The following is a 22,954-nucleotide window of genomic DNA, read 5'->3' on the forward strand; positions in this document are numbered from 1 at the left end:
GCGAACGATCATTTAATTAAAAAAACACAATGAAGAACAGTGAAGAATAGAATAAAAACAGTGAACACAGTGAACACAGTGAACACAGGATCATTTAAGAGAAAAACACAGTGCAGAACACAGTGCAGAATAGATTACAGATGTTCGGCACATCTGCTTACTTGTCGGGAGATACGCGCGGAACGGTGCGCCCAAAATAGCATGTGAAGAACAATATATATGTGTGAAGAACACATTGCAGATGTATTTAAACATCTGCAATTTGTTCTTCACACACATATATATTGTTCTTCACATGCTATTTTGGGCGCACCGTTCCGCGCGTATCTCCCGACAAGTAAGCAGATGTGCCGAACATCTGTAATCTATTCTGCACTGTGTTCTGCACTGTGTTTTTCTCTTAAATGATCCTGTGTTCACTGTGTTCACTGTTTTTATTCTATTCTTCACTGTTCTTCACATCTGCTAACTTGTCGGGAGATAATATACACGGGGAACAGTGAAGAATAGATCGCAGATGTTTGCAACTTATCAGAAGACATTATTTTTCAATTAAATAACACATTTTAATCCCAAACCATGGTCCCTTTGAAAAATGCTCGAGTCTCCCATTGACTCGCGCGTGAAAAATGCGCCGAAAACGCAAAAAAAACCGCTAACAACACGCGCGTGAAAAACGCAAAAACGCTAATTACTCCAAGGAAAAATGGAACAAAAACGCAGCCAAAAACATCAGTTTTTCACGCATTGCACCCTGACGTGAAATGCAACGCTAGTGTGGAAGGGGCCTTAGGGCAGCAGCAAGATAACACTGTCAGGGTGTGTTCACACGTTGCAGTTACAATCAGCTGTGAGGTGGTTTTAGGTGCAGTTTTGTTAATTTAACAGGTGAAAAACCTGATCTGAACGGGTGAATTTGAGTTTGAAGGGGAAACCTGTTCCACAAATGTTGTTCACTTAAAATAAAAAAAAACACCTCAAAACGGATTGCGATGCATTTTTAATGGCAACATGTGAACGCGCCTTCAGAGAACCAAGATATTGTGACAATGAAGGACATAAGATGTCTGTGTGGTGAACACCACAGGAAGGAGACATGGGGGCAGATTTACTTACCCGGTCCATTCTCGATCTAGTGGCGCGTTCTCTGCGGTGGATTCGGGTCCGGCCGGGATTCACTAAGGCAGTTCCTCCGACGTCCAGCAGGTGTCGCTGCTGCGCTGAAGTCCGCCGAGGTCCGCTTCACGATCCATTGCCGGGTGAAGGTAAGTGTGTGTCCAGCGGCACTTTTTTTTTTTTTTTAAATGCGGCGGTTTCTCTGAATCCGTCGGGTTTTCGTACGGCCACGCCCCCGATTTCCGTTGCGTGCATGCCGGCGCCGATCGGTGCGACAATCGGCCGACAATCTGATCGCGTGTGCTGAAGTCCCTGGGCAAAACAGGTAAAATCGGTGCAAAACCGAAAAATCTGGCTAACCCGTCGCAAAAACGTGAATTGGGCCTTTAGTAAATGACCCCCATGGTGATGCTTAATAGTGAAGTGGACATGTCACCAGCAGTCACTGCATGTAACATGTAGGGATTTCTCCTACAAGTCTTTTTGTATCTGTATATACCCTCAGTAACGTTGTTATTGGCACAACCAAATGTGAGAGGGTTATGTACAGGAGGGGGTATTACTGAAAGTGCGATAGACATGCATTGGGGCTTGTGCCCCGGATCTTTTAGCACCCTAGCAATGCCCCTGATGCTAGCTGTGTAACACTGCTGCGTCTATTTTAGCACTAGGAGCTGCTTACTTTAGTAAGCAGCTCCTAGTGCCGTTTTTATAGGTGACAGGTCCTCTTTAAGTCCAAAAAACTGTTTTTGGTGGGATTCAGTAAAGGTTGAAATAACTATAGATATTCTCCTTGTGTGTCCTTGAGTATATACATTTCTTTATGACCCAGGAAATCGATTTTCTAAGCTCCTCCAACTTTAAACTACATTATTTTAACCACAACAGGTTTTTTTTAATTGAATTAGAATTTTTTAAATTATTTTTAACTTATTGTGAAAAGGTTTCACTGTTTAGGGAAGATTGAAACAATATATTTCAAATCCTACACTTATCCGTTTAAAATACTCTCATAAGTTATGTTAATGTATAATTGCCCCTCTCCCAAAATATATTTTTTTTAAAAACTCAAATATAAAACATATATGGACATAATAGAATAATATATTACCATTCATTTCTATTTCCTATCATACCGTTTAACCTCATGGGAAGCCTACTGTTTTTATCACATTTCACAACCTCAGTGATTTCATCTTATTACAGTGTAACTATAAAAGCAATGGTATTATTGCTGTGCAGAGAAATATACTGCTATACAGTGAGAATGTACTTATTCTGTCATGGTTGCATGGTTGAACAGTATGCCTATTTATGGAAAAAAAACTAAAAGTATCAGCTATCATTAAACAGTAGTGCGGATCTCACGATAATATTGAGCCCCTTGGCCCAACATAAAACAATTATAATTTTAATACTGGTTTTGAAATTCCTTAATTTGTGATTACTTAATACTATCAAAATCAAATTTGGGCAACATGGGTTGTCCAGTTTCACATTGTAAAGTCAAACAGTAAAAAATATTTTGATTGATACAGTAGCTGGCTATGTATCACACCAGATATAAAATATATGTATCTTACTACAGTAATTTGAAAATTAAACTTAATTCTGCAAATGCTTTTGGAAGCTGAACCACTTTTTGTTTTTTTAAAGAAAATACATTTGTTACATTTTATCAAAGTTTTTACTTTATTTTTAAATATAAAACTAGAAAAAACATACACATTGAAAGTGTCATAAAGATGTCACAATTTTTACTATTATGACATGGAAATCACACAACTTTAGAAAATAAGTGCATAACAAAATCTTGTATCTAGAATGAACTCTCCTTAAACTACTTAAGCAAATCCCCCCCAAAAAATGGGGATTTGAAAGTAAAGAAAAAATTAAACACATCTTCCACAGATTGAGACCATGGGCACTAACAGTTCATATCAACAACTTCTGCCATCTTACAGTTGGGTTATATTGAAAGGATTTGGGTAGGAAAATTTTTTTTAAAGATATATGGGATAGAAAACCCCCCCAAAAATTATTGACCTAATCAATCCGCACCACTCCAAATCCAAACCCTGTTGGCCATTACGTAGAGATAAACCCTGTGGCCAGTTTTAATTGGCTGAGTGGGCATCTCTTGGCAGTGGCAGGGGATTGAGGGATTACTGTAAACATTTGGAAGGTGAATATCTAATGTTTTTTTTTTTTGCTATACATGCTTTAAAATCATATTTTGTAAGTGCACATTCTGTAAGCTGATCCTGACTATGGGCATCATGGTCTAATCATCCTGTATGACACAATCAAACATTTTTCATTATTACAGTTTTTGAAAGGTTCATACATAGTATCAACCAGTACTTGTGGATTGCAAAACAATATCAAAAGTCTGTGCAAATCACATATTTACTCATGTCACTCACATTAAAGGTCATAAACTGTAGATACAGTGTGCTATTTCTGAAACACATCCATCTTGTAATAGGGTCAGCATGCGTAAAAACGAGCCTGAAGGCACTTAAACATGCCCTGCTCATTACATACTTGATTATTGTTGTTTTTCACATTTATATAAAGTCTTTATATTTTACAGTATTTAAGTTATTATTTAACCAAGTATTTATGAACAAATATTTTGTTGGGCCATGGTCTTGGAAAATGTCAATAAGGTAATATCAAAAGCAGTGATAGGAAACATATGTTCTCATACATATTGTTTCTTAGAAGCTGAACTACTGGCTCTGCTTGGTTGTTTCTCTACTACAGCATGGGAACTGGTTGGTACAGGAGTGAAACTACTGTTATAATGTTCCAGATTAGCTTGTTTCCCAACATGCATTGCTATCTGTTTCTCTGTGTTGAAGTTGGCCCAGTTGTCCTCATTTTGAATTTTGTATGCTGGATAGGAAATGTTTTCGCTCATTGGAAGATACATGTAAGATTTGTCATTAAAAGGTGCAGTAGCCGTTTCAGGACATTTATCAGGGTAGACATCCTCTTCTTTTGGGAATCTTGGGTTGGAATTGTAAGGGGAGTATTTTCGTAAGGTATGAAGCATACTCTTAAAGACTAGATGAATGAGTTCTAGAAGGTTGAGTACAAGAGAAATAAGCGACACCACTAACATAAACATAATAAAAATAGTTTTCTCCATAGGTCTAGACACAAAACAATCCACTTTGTGCGGACATGGTTTTCGTTCACATACATACACTGCAGGCATAATAAAACCATAAAGATACCACTGACCAAGCAGAAAGCCAGCTTCAAAAATACTTTTAAAAATGACACTTGTAACATACGTATACATCAGTGCCCCCCTGATTTTGATTCGGCCATCTTCTTGAATGCAGATTTTTAGCCGTTTCTTCTCTATCACTGCTATGGCTTGGTCTACTTGATGATCTTTGTCACTTATAGCTCTTAGCTCCTCCTCTTTTAGTTTGAGTTTCTCCTCTTTTCTAGATAGATAGATCACATGGGCCAGGTAAAATAATGTAGGTGTGCTAACAAAAAGAAATTGAAGCACCCAGAATCGGACATGGGATATTGGAAAGGCTTTGTCATAACAGACATTTGGACAGCCAGGTTGTTCTGTATTACACACAAAATCTGATTGTTCATCTCCCCAAACAGATTCTCCAGCAAGACCAAGGATCAAGATGCGGAAGATAAACAGCAATATCAGCCAGACCTTCCCAAAGCCAGTGGAATGTTCTTGCACCTGATCCAGCAACTTTTCAAGAAATTCCCAGTCCCCCATTATGTCCAGTCCTTCCCTGTAAAATAAAATGATTTATTCTATTTATTTATTTTCCACTGTAACGTACACATCACACATACATCTAAAGCAATATTTTAATACATTAATTTAACAAAATACCCCGAAACTAAGGCTGAGCTGTAGTATCAGCCTATAAACAAAAATGTTATTGTTTTGAGAGAACGAAAGCAATGATTGCTACCTACAATAACTTACAATACACAATAATATTCTTGTACAAAGTAAATGTAAATGTGTGAATTGGGAAGGGGAATTTCCTTTCTTTCCTATATTCAGCCTTAGTAATTTGTAGTTATGTGCTAGTTACAACTGTATTTCATAATCTTAAAGGGGGTTGTCGCTATAATGATATTGATGATCTACCTATAGGATAGTGGGATTATAGTGGAAAACCCTTCTTACCTATTTGAATTAAGGATTTGGAATGGCTTTCTCCCAATTGACTATATAGTAATATAAAACAGCTCAATACTGAGGATTCCCCCACTGAATTCAAGAATGATTGAAGACTGGGAGCCAGTGTTTGTATGTTGAAACATCCAAGGGGGTTGCTATAGCACTGATTGCCACAGGACTTGTTTTCAAGAGAGGGCTTATATTTCTAAGCTTGAAAAAAATTGCACAATGCTATTTACTGGCCTTATTTTTGGGGAAACAGGGTAGATTCTAAAAATAAATCTAGTTCAAGAAATCACATTCAGTTTTGATGCAGATGGGAGTCGCTTATTATAGAATATTTTTGGCAGCTTTTTTTCATTTTGTTGCTGCTTCTTTTCCGACACTCACACCATTTGTTGCTCAATTTGGGCCGACACTTTTCTCGCTCTTCTAGTTTCTCTGACACTTTTGGGCCAAATTTTGACGCAAAGTAAGACCAATCAAAAGCAACTCTACCAATTTCTCTTTGACCTAAATGAATGTGGAATTCACTTTTCACTTTCGGTCTGAAAATCACAGTTTAATGAGCCAAAAAATGTACCTTGCAACACAAATAATAAATGCCCTCTATTGTGTCCATTCATCATTCATCAATGGTACCTTTTGCTTTGATTCACAAATATAGGTCATGTTGCATTTTTAATCTCTTCTTGACATGCATAGGAGTCAAAATTCTAGGAACTTTTAATACCGATTTTTCTACATCAAAAAACGCAAGGAATTTGTTTTGCTTCTCCTATCCAGCCCTTATTTTCACAAACTTGGGGTTATGTTCCCAAACACCTAGAAAAATCGCCCAAAATTACTTATATTCACAAGAATACAGTTTCATAATAAGATGAACACTTTTTGAAACTTTTTGATCACTATATACCTAAAAAATTATTTCCATGTTTTTGCAAACTATTTTCATAAAATCCCTATTCTCATAGAGTTTGTATGTGAATGGTTGTGTATACAAAACAGAGATGGTGCTGACAGTAAAATATTAATATCAATTAAATATCAGTTTCTGGCATTGGGTTTTGTTGTCTAAGTAGTCATAACCTCTAAACATTTTCCAACAAAGAATATATTGGTGATATACTTCGTCCATTGCGTTAACATTGAACAAACATAGTTTGCATATGGATACAGAATGATGTCTTTCTTACAATGTATGATTAATCTGAAAAAAGAAATACTTAAAGATACGAGGTTTAAGGAAATGTGCATTGAGCTGATTAACCATGATTAACCATGACTGGGTGGATGTATTCGTGTACTTCTGCATCTATTTCACTATTACAAGCAGAAATGCTCTTCCCTTATGGGGGCATGTAGTAAGTTGTAATTCAGTTTCGCCAAAGAAGATGGTGAAACAGTCAAATCACTTCTGTGATAACATGATGGCATTATTCAGTCGGTCTGAACTTGACAATTCTTGATCCATCCAGTGAATGTAAACCATTCAGAAAATGCGCTTTTGTGCAGATGAGACCACTCTTCTGCTTAGCTAGATTTAACACTGTGTCTGATGCTGGGTGATAAATATGGAGTCATTTAATATTGTTAAGGTGCACTTGGCACTAGTTGCTCTAGTTTAATGTCCAAATTAATAATTTTTTGGCTCACTGACTTTTTGCTTTGGGTCTAGGCCCCATTTTCAGAGGACACACCCCTTTTCCATACAAGTCGAAAAATTTCCAATAAACCACCTAAAAAACTTATTAACCCCTTACCGACATGTGACGTAATAGTACGTCACATGTCGGTTCCCGGTACATGGCGAGGGCTCGCGGGCCGAGCCCTCTCCATAGCCGGTAAGTCTTTGCTGCATATTGCAGCAAAGGCTTACCGGTAACACCCGCGCATGCGCCGCCATCTTTCCGTGGATCGTCGCTCCCCGTGACGTCATCGGGGATCGGCGATCCGTCGCCATGGTAACTTTGGGTCTCACGAAGACCCGAAGCTACTTCGGGTTAACCCATTCATTACCATGTGCATTCATCAGCACATGGTAATGTATGAGTAGTAAAATCCCCATATACTGCCATACTGTAGTATGGCAGTATATGATAGGATCGATCAGACAACCTAGGGTTAAAGTACCCTAGGGAGTCTGAAAAATAGTAAAAATAAAAAAAAAGTTAAAATAAAAAAATTATAATAAAAAAACCTAAAAATTCAAATCACCCCCCTTTCCCTAGAATTGATATAAATAAACAGTAAAAATCATAAACACATTAGGTATTGCCGCATCCGAAAATGCCCGATATATCAAAATATGATAACGGTTTTTCACTGCGTTTAACCCTGTAACGGAAAATCGCGCCCAAAGTCGAAAATGGCACTTTTTTGCCATTTAAAAATTTTTTAAAAATTCTATAAAAAGTGATCAAAAGGTCGTACAGTCCTAAAAATGATAACATTGTAAACGTCATCAAAATCCGCAAAAAACAACACCACCCACAGCTCCATACACCAAAGTATGAAAAAGTTATTAGCCCCAGAAGATGGCAAAATTCCCCCAAAAAAATTTGTACAGGAGGTTTTAATTTTTTTAAATGTATGAAAACATTATAAAACCTATACAAATTTGGTATCCCCGTAATCGTACTGACCCAAAGAATAAAGTAGACATGTCATTTGGGGTGCACAGTGAAATCCGTAAAATCCAAGCCCACAAGAATACGGCACAAATGCGTTTTTTTTACCAATTTCACTGCATTTGGAATTTTTTTCCCGCTTCCCGGTACATGGCATGAAATATTAAATACCACCGTTTTGAAGTGTAATTTGTTACGCAGAAAATAAGCCATCACACAGCTCTGTACATGGAAAAATAAAAAAGTTACAGATTTTTGAATGTGGGGAGTGAAAAATGAAAACGCAAAATCGAAAAAGGGCCGCGGCGGGAAGGGGTTAATAATAAAAGGCATTTCAGTCAGATTTTGGCACAAATTACTCTAAAATTCTGGTGCAGACAGCCCCATTGTTTCTATAAATTGGCAAATTCAAGTATTGCACTCTTCTTATAAATTGCCATACTTTTTTACTCACCCCACTGCTGAAGTGAAATTGTTAACATTTTAACAACTTTTAAAAAAATGCTAATTGATAAATCTGGTGTATATGAGCTGGTCAGGCATACCATGATGTGAAAATGAAAAAAAATGAAAAAGAATGCAATTCATTATGAGTAAATAATACTAAAATGTAGCAACGATCTATTGTTTAACATGTTAAATGTGAAAATTCTGGCATGCATTATTTGTTGAAATGTTCCCATAGTTCTTTTTCTGCATTTCACACACAGAACCAACTATACACATGCAAAAAAAAAATAAAGAAAATAAAAAAGAAAATAAAACAAGGGACCAGACTTATGTTTTCCCCAAAATCTTCTTATCTAGTTCTCCTGTTAAACATATGGATGCATTCTTGCATGATGTAAATGTGTGTTGTGTTAGCTCTTTTAGCTGTGGAATAACTCTATGTTGTTCTAGTAGTTGCACAATTCCATTAACACTCAAAAGTCAAATGAAATATTGCTTTATTAGGAAAATGTGGATGTAACAAGAATAAAAAAACTATTTCAGAATGTAAATAAATATCTGCCTCTACTTATGTTATACTGAGAAGTTCATCATTCCACCCTTTTTGTATGTATGGAGTTAGACAATGTACAAAACATTGCATTTTTGTGAGGTAATTGTTATTGCAATTTTTTTTAATACGCATAAAAGGAAAATATAAAAAGTTAATCTTGCAAACAAAGGAAATGCTTAATGTTTTTTGCTTAAAATAGCAGATTTTTCTATTGTGAAGTGTCTAGAACAAAATATAATTCATTTGTAAACCTACCTTATAATCAGAGGTTAGTCTCTACCTATAAGATGATAGTGACTTTACCACGTGCTCCTGCATGCCGAGGAAATCTCCTGGAACCAGTGGCAGTGCAAGTCTTTCTTGATAGAGCCATATGAGGTTTTCAGTACCAGTGACTGTGTGATAAGAGAGCTAGACAGACTATGCCCTTGTTTAAAAAAGAAAAGTTCCCAGAGGGAAAATAGGAAACCATGGGACGGTCAAGAGGAGGTGCAGGATATTAGGGCTGTTCATAGATGAGAACTTGTCATTCTATGTTTGGAAGATTGTTTTTAACATGTTAAAGGCAAGAAAGCTGCTCTGTAGACTGTATATAGAAATTTGGGGTAAATATTAGATACAATTAGATCAATAGTCTTTTAATGCTGTGAATTTTGCTGTAAATGTTTTTATTGGACACCGTACTTAGCATAAATAAATAGTAGAATGGAATAAAAGAACCTCTGCAATATGCTTCGATTATTGTGGGGAGTATCTATCATTAGTAGAGAGGGGAGAAGGGAGAATTTGTTAAAGGAAATGTACCACCAGGATGAAGGATTGTAAACCTAGCCCACTGACATACTGGTGTGTGCCCCTTCTAGGAGGATCAACTTTTCTCTTAGCTTCTCATGCCCTGATTTTTTTTTTTAAATGGGTTTAAAATAATGCAAATGAGCCACTCAGGCTCATTTGCATAATTTTAAAACTTTTTTTTTCTTAACAAAGAGGGCATAAGAAGCTTAAAAAGGTTGTCAGAGACCGTAAAAATACATTGTGTACTTACCTTTGTGGTATCTCCCGGCATCCTCTGCTGCCATCTCTCCGGTCCGTGGCCCGTAAACAAACAAGGGCACTGAAGCTGCGCTGCATTCAGTTTCCGGATGGCCACTGTCCCTATTCCCAGTACTGTATGATGCGGGACTATGTGTAATGTGTCTAAACAGTCCTTAGACTCTTACTAACCTTCAAGCATGTGTGACAGCTCTGAGCATGTGTAGCATTATATCTGTAGTGTCAGTAAGTCAAGTCTGCCTTGTGTATGTAGTTCAGCGACCCCGGGGGGGGGGGGGATTACTGTCAGAAGGTATTGTAAAGGTTGTCTGCATTTTCTAGTAATGTTGGTACTAATTTCACTTACTGTACATTCCGAACCAAAGACCAGCCACCAGCCGGAAGACAGGGAAACCAGGGATAATTCTTATAACCAGGGGTTTAACGATTGCCGTTGTAGGATATCCATTCTCGACCGGGCCATCAGGGAGAGCGGGCCCCCTGAGTCAGATGCAGGAAAGAAGTAGGGTGCTCCTGTCATGCTGGTCCCGCTGGTGGAGGGGGTCCGAGTCAGCTGACCTGAGCTCCGGGCTCCCTGTTTGCTGTGTGCAGGGCCATTTTTAACACTGCCTGCAGCTCCCTCTTTTCTCTCTTTTCTCCTAAAGTAGCCAGCAGTGAGAGGAGGGGGCGGAGCAAAACAGGAGAGTGTGCTTGGCACCGATGACACAGGAATTGGAAGGAGAGCTTCCTGTGTAACCCTCTGCCTTCATGCTACCTGCAAGCTGGATCCACATCTCTCCTGAGAAGACCGGATGCCTAACAGACTTCACTGTATGTGTGGGTGTGTAAGTCAATTAACATAAAGTGCAGACATGTCTGAATGTGTGTGTGCATGTGCCTGTTTGAGTTTGGCATGTTAATGTCAACATTTCTGGAAGAGAAAGAGGGACAAAATGGCACCCCCCATTAGCCACACCCCTTATCACGCCGTAGCCGCGCCCCAAATTGCACCAGCAAGGATCATGATTACTGCGTGAGCACTGCAGTTTGGCCGGCAGACAGGGAGTCCTTCTATTATATTTCCCAAAAGTCCTGATATTTAAATATTTTAAAATGGATTTTTCCAAACCCTGTAATGGAAAATAGCACCCAAATGTCCGAAACCCCATTTTTTCCCATTTTGCGACACATTAAAATTTGAATATAAAGCATTCAAAGGATCATATAGTCCCCAAAATTATATTAATGTAAACATCATGGAATACCGTAAAAATGACACTTTAAAATCTACTTACAGAAAAGTATAAAAAGTTATTGGTCTCAGAAAAGAAAACATAATAAAACTTGGTTTAAATTTGGCATCCCCCTAATTTGCAGCGCGCAGTGAAAGCCGGAAAAACAGGTCCAAAAAGAAAATTGTGGGGTTTTTTTTCCAAATTCTTCACATTTTTTTCAGCCTCCTAGTACAAGGTATGGAATATTTAATACTGTCGCTAGGAAAGACATTTTGTTAAAGAAAACAATTCCACCTACTGCTTTTTACATGGAAAAATGTAAAAAAATTATGGAATTTTAAAAGGGTGAGTGAAAAATGGAAACGCAAACATTTTAAAGTTTGCTGTTTACTTAAGGGATAAAGGGAATTTCCAACAAATACAAGTTAGGCCCTATCCACAGGATAGGGCCTAACTTGCTGCTCAGTGGGGGTTTCAGTGATGAGACCCCCACAGATCATGAAAACAAGGGATCCAATGGGGTCCCAGGTATCTCAGTCGGAACCCCTTGTCGCTCCCAGAGAGAAATGGCACAGACGGCTGCGAGTGTGACGCTCAGCAATCTCCATTTTGATGTATGGAGCAGAACAGTCTTGCGCGGCCGTCTACTCCTTTACTCTCCGGGAGCGACGAGGGGCCTGACTGAGAAACCTGGGACCCCATCAGACCCCTTGTTTTTGTGATCTGTGGGGGTCTCATCACTGAAACCCCCACCAATCAGCAACTTGTATTCATGTGAAACCCCTTTAAGTCACATCTGGTAAAATAGATACAGAATATCAGAGCACTGAGGTGATTGGTGATGGGGCAGGGGTCTATGGGAAGTGAAGCGTTTAACACTTTAGCTGCTGCCTGACTATACATCACTATAACTAGTCACAGGAGCACAGAAGTACCTGACATCACACTGCAGCAGCTGCACATTTTGGGCCCTGCTATATCTCCTGTATTCCCGGGCTGAACTTCAGTGATGAGGAGGAGGGGGAAGGGACCTGCTGCTGCCGCATGTGGTAGTAGAGCAGGTGAGCTGCTGCATGCACCCAGGTTGATCCTCCAAGGCCTGCTGTGTAGGGGCAGAGCAGAGGGCGTCACTCACTGCACTGCCACTCATTTTACCTGAATCCATGCCCTGAAATAACACTGGAGCTCTGCTATGTAGCAGCGTCTGAAACCAGAACAAGGCTGACACACAGCCAAGGTCTGAAGCAGCGGATACCGCTTCTATCTTCCAGGCTTAGGATCGCTATACAGTACAATCCGCATCTGAGGAAGGTCTTTTTGACTGAAACGTCATGTATATGTATTAAAGTGGATTGGTACAAGAATAAAAGCATTTATTTTCAAAATTGGATTGAGTGCCATCTTCCATATCCTTACTTGCATATGGGGTTGAGACCCTATTTTGGCACAATCAAATACTGAAACAGGAGTGCAGTGGAATTTCTACAAATACTTGGGAGTGGGACACAGAGCTGGGACAACCGCAGCCAGTACGGGACCTGGAGGGAATATCTGGGACATTCTCCCAGCCGCCCGTGACTGCGGTGCAGAGGTGAAAAACCAGGACTGTCCCGCGGAATCTGGGACTGTTAGGAGCTATGGTTAATGTGTGTACATGTGTCTGACATGTACATGTTCCTGCATATGGCTGAATGTATATGTGCTTATGTATTGTGTATCTGCATGTATGTGTGCGTATGTAGTTTGTGTATGTAGCTGTGTATGAATTAGTAAGGGGGGCTGTTGCGTATTTCATGAATGAGGGGAAGCTACTAGACATTAGTGAGGGAGGTTGCTGATCATTTAATTTCGGCTGTGTGTACATTTCGGCTGTGTGCACATGTGGCATTTACATTGCATTTTGAAATGCAATACTACAGATGTGGAGAGGAGATTTGACTAATTACATTGTTAGCATTGTTAGTATGTTTACAAAATACAATTGTTAACACAATGTTAACAGTGTTTAACAAACATGTGTGTTAACACCATGTCAACATATTAGTATATATTACTATAAGAACACCTCATTAATCTGTAGTTTTAGATTTTTACTTTTATTCAGTTTCTGAGAAAGTTTTTTTTACCAAGTGCATGTCACAGAATAGATTTACATGCCCCATGCTGTCCCTCTTCCCTGAACTGGCTGTTCACTGAATAATAGTAGTACCAGAAATATCAGCCAAATGCCAAGAGTTAAAACGTTTTCCCATCTTATGGTGTCATGAAGATATATTGGATTCATGTGGTGCACATACCTTAACAGGCTTTAAAAGATGTTCCTAGAAATACAATTCCAATCCTGGGTTTTTATTTTTAATAAGAGCAAAAATAATTTAAATAGAAAATTTTTTATCAAAAGTAGAAAGCAGCAAAAAAACCCCCCATATTTTCCAAACATTGTAGTTTGAATGCATTTTTGTAATGTCGATTACACATATTGCTTTTTCCATTGGCTAGAAGCTTGCGTAGAGTCCTCACAGTAAACATTGCATTCCAAGCTTGAGTGTATTCCATTGCTCAATTCCAACTCCTTTTCTGTATTGTAGTTAGCCCAGTTCTCCTCATCAGATAATTTGTAAGCAGGACATTTATTCTTGTCCATAGAGAAATAAAGACAAGATTTGACCAGCACTGGGGCACTAGGCGCACTGTAGGGCTTTTGTTGTGTATCACTTGTATATTTCAGAGGTTTGGAGCGTTTTAACTTCCGGTAAATGCTCTGAATAATAATGATGATCAGCTCTAGTAAATTGAGGAATAGTGAGATGAGAGAGACAACAAGCATGAAAAGTATGAATATGGTTTTCTCCATGGGTCGAGATACAAAGCAATCTACTTTGTGAGGACATGGAGGTCTTTCACACACATAATTTGGAGTCATCACAAAGCCATAGAGATACCACTGACCAATCAGAAATCCAGCCTCCAGTATACTCTTGAAAACGATACTTATTACATATGTGCACATCAATGCCCCCCGAATCTTGACCCTTCCATCATCCTGGACCAAGAATTTCCTAGGTTTGCTTTCATTATGGTGTACTTGGTGGACTTTATCTTCTATAATTTTATACTCATTTTCTTTATTTTTCAGCTTTGCTTCTTTTCTTGATATGTACAGTACATGGCCCAGGTAGAACAGGGTAGGGGAGCTGACAAATAAGAATTGCAGCACCCAGTAGCGAATATGGGAAATAGGAAATGCTTTATCATAACATACATTAGGACATCCTGGTTGTTTAGTATTACATATGAAGTCAGATTGCTCGTCTCCCCAGACCGACTCTCCAGCTAAGCTAAGAATCAGGAGGCGAAAAACAAACAGTACCACGAGCCAGACCTTTCCGATTGTTGTAGAATGCTCCTGCACTTGGTCCAGCAACTTTTCAAGAAAACTCCAGTCACCCATTGTGCTTGGTTATAGTATCTTAAATTGAAAATAGAAAATGGTAGAATTAGGATTAGCAAAGGTAATATAAGCCTCACCCCCAATGAGTAAATTTATTTTTTTATTTTTGTTTAATTTTTTTTTTTGTAATTCAATAACTGATCTGTTTAGAAAGAGCTTTGTGATACTGATACCCAATGTTATACAACTGGCATAAATACATTGAAAAACTAGTTATAGCTCTTATAGGGGTTTCAAGTTTTGTTAGTAGGGTTTGCCCATAGTATAAGTCATTAATATCACATTACTTTTTCCAGTGCTCCAGCATAAGTAGAACTGCTCCTTTCTCTGTATGTGTAATTTATATTTATAAATGTGTCAGACTTTAAAAACCTTTAAATGCATCCTGGAAACCCATAAGTTTATGAATGCCTACAATATTCAATAACTGCACAGCTATGCTCCCTCATCTTGTGTTGTCATCAACCCTCCTATATAGATTGTGAGCCCTCACGGGCAGGGTCTCTGTTCTAGATCTCTGTAGTTTTTGTATATGAACCCGTTAGTGTACAGTACAATGGAATTAATGGTTCTTTATAAGTAAATTAACATAATAATAATAAAAAAAATAATAATAATACTGTTTATATATCACCAAGATAAACCCTTTAACTCCTCTGAGTTACTTGTTATATATTCCCTGCTCCTCCATGTGATGGAAGCTGCCAGGATAGTCACCATATAGAACCTGTATGTGCACTGTGCAGTGTTCAATGGATTTACCTGTGTGAAACTAAATGGACTTACTTCAAATTACTTTGAGAGAGAACACAAGGCATCATGGGATCTGTGGGCAAGCTAACTGCCCTCAGCCTGAGGGCACAGACTGACAGATATTAGTCTCCGCCCACTTCACCTCTGGTGAGAAAGATTTTTGTCAAACACTTTCAGAACAGAAAATGCCATAACTTTGGAAAGAAAAGGGCACGCAGCACAAAGTAGACATTGTTCTGTTTGTTTTCAAAGGGGGAATCACATTTATTAATTTGGTAAAATCACTATAGCTTTATAGTTACGCTTTAAATTAAATGTGAAATGGTAATAACCCTTTAATAACTAATTGGTTAACAATCTCAATGTATTGAGCTCCACCATAATATTTGTAGTTTTCCAGTGCAATTCTCTTACAGTTTTTCTAGATACTTATCAAATCTAACATGAATGAATATACTTTGATTTTGATTTATCTTATAGGATCCTTTAAATGTATAATTTTTAAACAAAATATAAAATTGTATTTGTACATGTTTATCTAGAATTCCTAGAGTTCTAGGGTTTTTAGTTAGCTTCCAATAATTCTAAACTTTCTATATGTCTATAATTAATAAACCCTACTGGGAAAAATGTTTTGAGAAAGCATTTTTTGTGGTATCACCAAGTGTCAGTTCCTCCCTATTATTTATGGAGCTTTTGTTTTTTTGCGAGTCAGCTCAGAAACCTGTATAAATACATCATATCCTTCCTGAATTAGAACTTTGTGATCACAGAAAGGAAAGGCAAAAGGCAGTTCTTATCGTGTTCTGCTAAACTACAAGTTTTGTTACATGCTATCAGAGCAAACACCAAAATTCAAGCCAAAAGATAGTGTGCTGTACATAAAATATAACAGTAATATAGAGTCATCTCTAAACCATAGGTTATACACATGTGGTACATTGTAGTGTCCTTATGTGTGCTTCATATATTCTGCATGTATTCTAATGGTGCCTCAGTGTAAGCATATAACATTCACAGTTCTTTTAGTTAAAATGCTGCAACATGCTGACTAAATTAAACTTCCTATTCATTGTCTAAATATCATCCTCACATTTACTTAATATTAATACGGTTTGATTGATTGCATAAAGAGCAACAATATAATTTTGACAAAATAAAAGCACTGTTGCAATGCACATTAGTCAAACCTAGATCCCCATTGTAAGCTGACATCATGGGGCACATTTTCTTACCCGGTCTAGAGGAGATCTCGAAAGTGCATTGTGCCGCGATTCAAGAAGATTGTGCGCCCAATATCCTGAATGTGTCGCTTCCCCGATCTTGTGGGCCGGAGTTCACCATCTTACTCCCGATGCATGTAAGTGCATGGCTTGAGACACAATTTTTAAGTTAAATCCCGCGTTCTGTCCGAATCCATCGGATCGTCTGGCGGCCCGTCGCCCGATTACTGTTGCATGAAAGCCGGCGCCGATTCGCCGATGTGCGACACAATCCCCTTCTAAATCCCTGTCCCAGTGGCGCGATTCCGAAAATGTCGGAAAACCGACGGAAATGCGGGACCCTTAGTAAATAAGCCCCCATGAGTTTGGTGCTGCATTGAAATTTATATTTGAAAGGGTAAACACAGCACATACATGAACAAATCTTTGGTTATTATTTTACAGTGTATACACCAATACAAGACATTTATAAAACAACAGTGCCACGTTCGATGTCTTAAAACATTGACATACATTAAAAATGCTAGTTGACAAAAAAAATAGCATTTTCTTATATAAAAACATTTATTTAATATTTGTGCATTGGACTTTCCCTCTTACCATGATTATAGAAAGCTGGTGGTTAGGTGTCCGACATGTCTATATCAGGCTTTGTGTTTGTCAGTGATCTTGTTGCCTTAACAGAGAAGACATTATCCAGAGATGCCCTGAAACAATGCAAGGGGACAGCCAAGTCTTCAAGCAGCTTAACCTCACATTAACTGAACAAATCTTGTCACAAAAAAATGATCTTTACCATACATGAGATGTCCCAATTTCATATCATTGACCTATACCAATTGTCAGAATGCTACTCAAATTTCTATGTCTTTTATATGCTGTTTAAATATTCACGAAAAATTATACCACACTGAATAGGAACATGTCCAATGTAATAAAAGCTTCAGTCTTCAGGCATGACAAGATAACTACTTTCAGAAGTAGATGAAATAAACTTTTCTCCAGTAGTTAGTGTAGTTTTATGTATAAAGTATAAAATGCCCTTACATATGAAATGTCCTGTCTCTTTACTAATGACCTATCTCAGTACTAATGTTTTGCCAGAATATAATTTTTGGTTACTTTCGGCTTTTGGTCTGTTTACATATACATGACTATAAAGGTGGCAATATCTGTACATTAATGTAAAGGTTAGAAGTAATTCATAAGGTTTTCCTCAATACAGTAAGCCATATCCATTTTAAAGTTATATATCGGATAGGGTTAGACTTGCTTCTAAAAACTACAGTAAAACAGTCCAGACTTCCTGGATAAGAAGTACATATCCTTTAAGAACGTGTAGCTAAAAACCATCAGCCTAGTGTCTTAGTAGGTATTGAAGAGAACTTACCTGTAGTAATGTGTTTGTTAGCTTTCAAAAAGGTAGTAAATCGTGAGGAATATAAATTTAGATAATTCCGAATGGAACACAGATTCAGGGAAAGGATGACAGAAGATTTTTGACTGCAGGATGCTGAGAGGAGGAGCGGGGAGAAAAGGGCAGGACATGATTGAACTCCTTTTAACTCATTGTCTGTATGCTCTATACAATGTAACATAACTGTTATGCTTAGCATTGGTTAATTAACATAAGTGTAAAAAAAATAAAGATGCTAAATAATAATACTAAAGTAAAATTAATAAAAATATATGAACATAAAGATTAGTTTTATTTTTATATACAAGTAGAGAAAAGTTCTATTTTACCGAATATATTGTCACCACCCATAAATATACAGATAGAAAGATGTTTTGTGCTGTAAAGAATTTGCAATTTATTTCTCCATTTCAGATACAGACAACTATATATGTTTGATTTTGTTGGCTTGGAGCCCAAGGAGCCCCCAAATAAAATTATTAGGTAAGGGAACCAAATATGCTTTTACCTACATATATCTATTAAAAGATCTGCACAGCTTTCTTTTTTACCTCATCAGCCAGTCACTGCTGTTCATAAACTGGCAGGAGAAGGAGGGTCATGTGATCTCTAACGGTCCATTACCTATGGTATTTATGACCACTATCATAAGGTCCTGGAAGGTAGAGCATGCGCAGACTGGTCATGAACACATACTGTAGTACCACATCTCCTGGCATTTTATAGCACAGAGTAGGTGGCTGATTAGCAGGAGTAAGTGGCTGAGTGTTGATGAATACTTTCATAAGTTCCTGAAATGTATTTAAAGGACACCTGTCATCAGGTCTCTGTCACTAGTCCTGTCACCTCTACCTGTTGGAGCAGCTCACAAGGATTCCATTCCAGCCTTTATCTAGTCAATTCATACATTAATCATTGCAAAATCATAATTTCTTTATTATGCAAATGAGGCTGGTCACATGGTCAGAGGCAGTGATGTCACCCCTGTTCCCCCTCCCCTCTCCTCCCCCTGCTCATGTATGTGTGTAATGTATAGTAAAGCATAGTTATTGTCTGTGTTCCATCTGCTGACATGCTGCATCCTCCTAATACACAGAGACACAGATATCAGCTACACAAGTACCTGACATGTTCTGTGAGACACAGACATCAGCTACACAAGTAGCTGACATGTTCTGCTATAATATGGCTGCCTTGGACATTTCACAGGTCATTTGCATACAGCTTTAGGACCTCATTGCTTAGGTTTACAGGCATGTAGAGGGACAATGAAGGGATAGAGGCAATGCTCTCTAATGGCAGTTCATGAAAATATATTTAGTTTAGGGGGGGTTAATTTTCCTGACAGGTTCTCTTTAAGTAATGGACAGTTAGAGATCACGTGACCCTACTTCTCTTGCCATTTTATGGACAGGAATGGATGGTTGATAAGGGAAAAGACATTTACTACATATTACAGACATTTACACAAAGACTTTATTACAAATTACAAAGAAAGTGGTGCAGAAGGGAATTTAAAGGGGTTTTCCCATGAAAGAAAATTCTCAAATTGCAATCCCTAGTGATGTTAACACAATAAACATCATTTTTAACACTTTACTTCACATTCTACTCAGTTTTATTGCGGTTTTAGCTCCTATTACCCCCTAGGCTGCTCAGTGCAAAATCCCAGGGTGTGGGCGGGGACATTCTAAGCAGACTTTATGATTCCTCTAGTTCTTGGAGCTGACAATGTGGTTTATATACACTTTAATTTGGCTTCTGAATATGGTACTAGTATCTGACACATAGAGAGAGATGAGACAGATGGGAGATGCTGAGATCCTTAGATGTATATGGCATATAAAGACAAAGTCAGCGCTACTCCATCTCTGCTATTCCACAACACACTAGATCTGCTGTTCTTTCCCAGATAAACAATCTAGCTGTGTGCAGTTTGTAGCTTTATATCTGGCTACTGCTGCTGCCCCAGGAACTCAGATTCTGTGTCTCAGTGTGCAGCATGCACAGCATGCTGACTGCATGGGGCAGAGACAGAGAAACTCAGCTCTGCAGCCGTCACAAACAAATCCATGATGGAGGCCGGACCCCTAAGTCAAAATTTACAGGGTCGTGTCTACGGGCAACTGAAACTGTGTACACCAGGACTGATAGAGAGAGTTTGGACTATCTGTGAAATGTTGTGTTTTTGTTAATAATAGTGAATTAGAGAATGTGTTATTTTGGTATCCTGAGTACATATAAGAAACTTGTCTTTGTGGGAATAACCCTTTAATGTAATCAAAATATTGTTAATTTTTCCAAGGTCAGCCATAAACTAAGTATATTACTAAATAATTTCTGTAATTCAGATTCTGTAATTAATTTCCGTATTCAGACTCCTTTAAGTTTTTCACGATTTGCTTCATTGCAGCCAATTGGTAAGATCAAAAAAATTCCTTTTTTTGCTCATTATTTTTCACTTTGCACCATATTTTGAATGAAAAAAATGCACAAATGTAGATGCTTTTGCTAATATATTATTTCAAGTCTATTCAGAGATGCTCAATTGTTCTGAAGCCCCTGATGTGTTATTTTAGCTGTGTGCTTAGGGTCATTGTCTTGTTGGAAGGTGAACCTTCACCCCAGTCTGAAGTCCAGAGCATTCTGAAATAGGTTTTCATCTAGGATATCTCTGTACTTGGGCCATGGCCGGATTAAGGTTGGTGGGGGTCCCCATTGAATGTAGTCTAGACAGGGAACAGCAATCGCTACATACAGCTCCCCCAGCAATCACTGTATACAGCTCCCCCAGCAATCACTGTATACAGCTCCCCCAGCAATCACTGTATACAGCTCCCCCAGCAATCACTATATACAGCTCCCCCAGCAATCACTGTATACAGCTCCCCCAGCAATCACTGTATACAGCTCCCCAGCAACTACTATATACAGCTCCCCCAGCAATCACTGTATGCAGCTCCCCTAGCAATCAAGCAATCACTGTATACAGCTCCCCCAGCAATCACTAAATACAGCTCCTCCAGCAATCACTGTATACAGCTCCCCCAGCAATCACTGTATACAGCTCCCCCAGCAATCACTACATACAGCTCCCCCAGCAATCACTATATACAGCTCCCCAGCAATCACTATATACAGTCCCCCTATAATACATATATACAGACTCCCTATAACTATACACCCCCTATAACTATATAGTCCCCTATAATAATATACACTCACCGGCCACTTTATTAGGTACACCATGCTAGTAACAGGTTGGACCCCCTTTTGCCTTCAGAACTGCCTCAATTCTTCGTGTCATAGATTCAACAAGGTGCTGGAAGCATTCCTCAGAGATTTTGGTCCATATTGACATGATGGCATCACACAGTTGCCGTAGATTTGTCGGCTGAACATCCATGATGCGAATCTCCCGTTCCACCACATCCCAAAGATGCTCTATTGGATTGAGATCTGGTGACTGTGGAGGCCATTTGAGTACAGTGAACTCATTGTCATGTTCAAGAAACCAGTCTGAGATGATTCCAGCCTTATGACATGGCGGATTATCCTGCTGAAAGTAGCCATCAGATGTTGGGTACATTGTGGTCATGAAGGGATGGACATGGTCAGCAACAACACTCAGGTAGGCTGTGGCGTTGCAACGATGCTCAATTGGTACCAAGGGGCCCAAAGAGTGCCAAGAAAATATTCCCCACACCATGACACCACCACCACCAGCCTGAACCGTTGATACAAGGCAGGATGGATCCATGCTTTCATGTTGTTGACGCCAAATTCTGACCCTACCATCCGAATGTCGCAGCAGAAATCGAGACTCATCATACCAGGCAACGTTTTTCCAATCTTCTACTGTCCAATTTCGATGAGCTTGTGCAAACTGTAGCCTCAGTTTCCTGTTATGATCCAGCTCTGACTTGGGCGCATTAATCTTTCCTTCAATTATAACTAGTTGTCCTGTCACTGCAGATAGAAAACACCCTCATAGCCTCATCAAGACTCTTTTTCCCACAATTGCTTAATTTGGCTGGACGGCCAGGTCAAGGAAGAGCTGTGGTCCTCCCAAACTTCTTTAATTTAAGGATTATAGAGATCACTGTGCTCTTAGGAACCTTAATTGATGCAGACATTTTATGTAACCTTAGCCAGATGTGCCCTGCCACAATTCTGTCTCTGATCTCCTTGAGCAATTCCTTAGACCTCATGATTCTCATGTGCTCTGACATGCACTGTGAGCTGTGAGGTTTTGTATAGACAGGTGTGTGCCTTTCCTAATAAAGTTTAATTAAACACAGCTCAACTCCAATGAAAGAGTAGAATCATCTTGAGGATCAGAAGGAAATGGAAAGCATGTGAGTTAAATATGCCACAGCAAAGGGTCTGAATACCCTTTGATATTTAATTTTTTCTTGTTTAATAAATTAACAAAAATATATCCACATTTCTGTTTTTTTTCTGTCTAGATAGGGTGCAGAGTGTACATTTATGAGCAAAAAAAGAACGTTATCTTACCAATTGGCTGCTTTGAAACAAACAGTGAAAAATTTAAAGGGGTCTAAATACTTTCCATTACCAGTGTATATGCCTAGGGTGGGAAATGCAGCAACTAAATTGAATAAAATCTCCTATAATCTCCACTCATTAATAAAATGTCTAGCAGAGACACATTAACCCGGTAACGACATGGCCATTTTGCACCTTCCTAAAATGACCCAATTTATAAAAAATCTGACATGTGTCACTATAAGTGGTTAGAACTTTGGAATGCTTTAACAATACTAAGTGGTTTTGCGAATTTTTACTCATGACACATTGCATTTCATGCTAGTTGAAAAATTTGGGTGATTTGTTTTGAATTTATTTATAAAAAAACCCTTTTATTTGGCAAAAATTTTGAAAAATTCA

At 38.5% G+C, this 22,954-nt stretch overlaps 2 protein-coding genes across 2 annotated transcripts; both read right to left on the reverse strand.

Annotated features, from left to right (window-relative positions):
- Positions 1 to 2,845: 2,845 nt before the first annotated feature.
- On the reverse strand, positions 2,846 to 9,343 carry LOC140118599 (gap junction alpha-4 protein-like). Its single transcript, XM_072136715.1, has 2 exons — positions 9,188 to 9,343; positions 2,846 to 4,898 (listed from the first exon to the last, which is right to left on the reverse strand). The coding sequence occupies exon 2, from the start codon at positions 4,880 to 4,882 to the stop codon at positions 3,824 to 3,826; it is 1,059 nt and encodes a 352-aa protein (XP_071992816.1). The 5' UTR covers positions 4,883 to 4,898; positions 9,188 to 9,343; the 3' UTR covers positions 2,846 to 3,823.
- Positions 9,344 to 13,340: 3,997 nt separating this feature from the next.
- On the reverse strand, positions 13,341 to 18,140 carry LOC140118600 (gap junction alpha-4 protein-like). Its single transcript, XM_072136716.1, has 3 exons — positions 18,017 to 18,140; positions 17,227 to 17,333; positions 13,341 to 14,668 (listed from the first exon to the last, which is right to left on the reverse strand). The coding sequence occupies exon 3, from the start codon at positions 14,648 to 14,650 to the stop codon at positions 13,670 to 13,672; it is 981 nt and encodes a 326-aa protein (XP_071992817.1). The 5' UTR covers positions 14,651 to 14,668; positions 17,227 to 17,333; positions 18,017 to 18,140; the 3' UTR covers positions 13,341 to 13,669.
- Positions 18,141 to 22,954: the final 4,814 nt, after the last annotated feature.

This window comes from Engystomops pustulosus, chromosome 2 (assembly GCF_040894005.1).
Source record: "Engystomops pustulosus chromosome 2, aEngPut4.maternal, whole genome shotgun sequence".
NCBI classification, from domain to species: domain Eukaryota; kingdom Metazoa; phylum Chordata; class Amphibia; order Anura; family Leptodactylidae; genus Engystomops; species Engystomops pustulosus.

Bases quoted from the DNA above. Each gene is read 5' to 3' on its own strand.
- LOC140118599 (XM_072136715.1), bottom strand. From the start codon at position 4,882: ATGGGGGACTGGGAATTTCTTGAAAAGTTGCTGGATCAGGTGCAAGAA.
- LOC140118600 (XM_072136716.1), bottom strand. From the start codon at position 14,650: ATGGGTGACTGGAGTTTTCTTGAAAAGTTGCTGGACCAAGTGCAGGAG.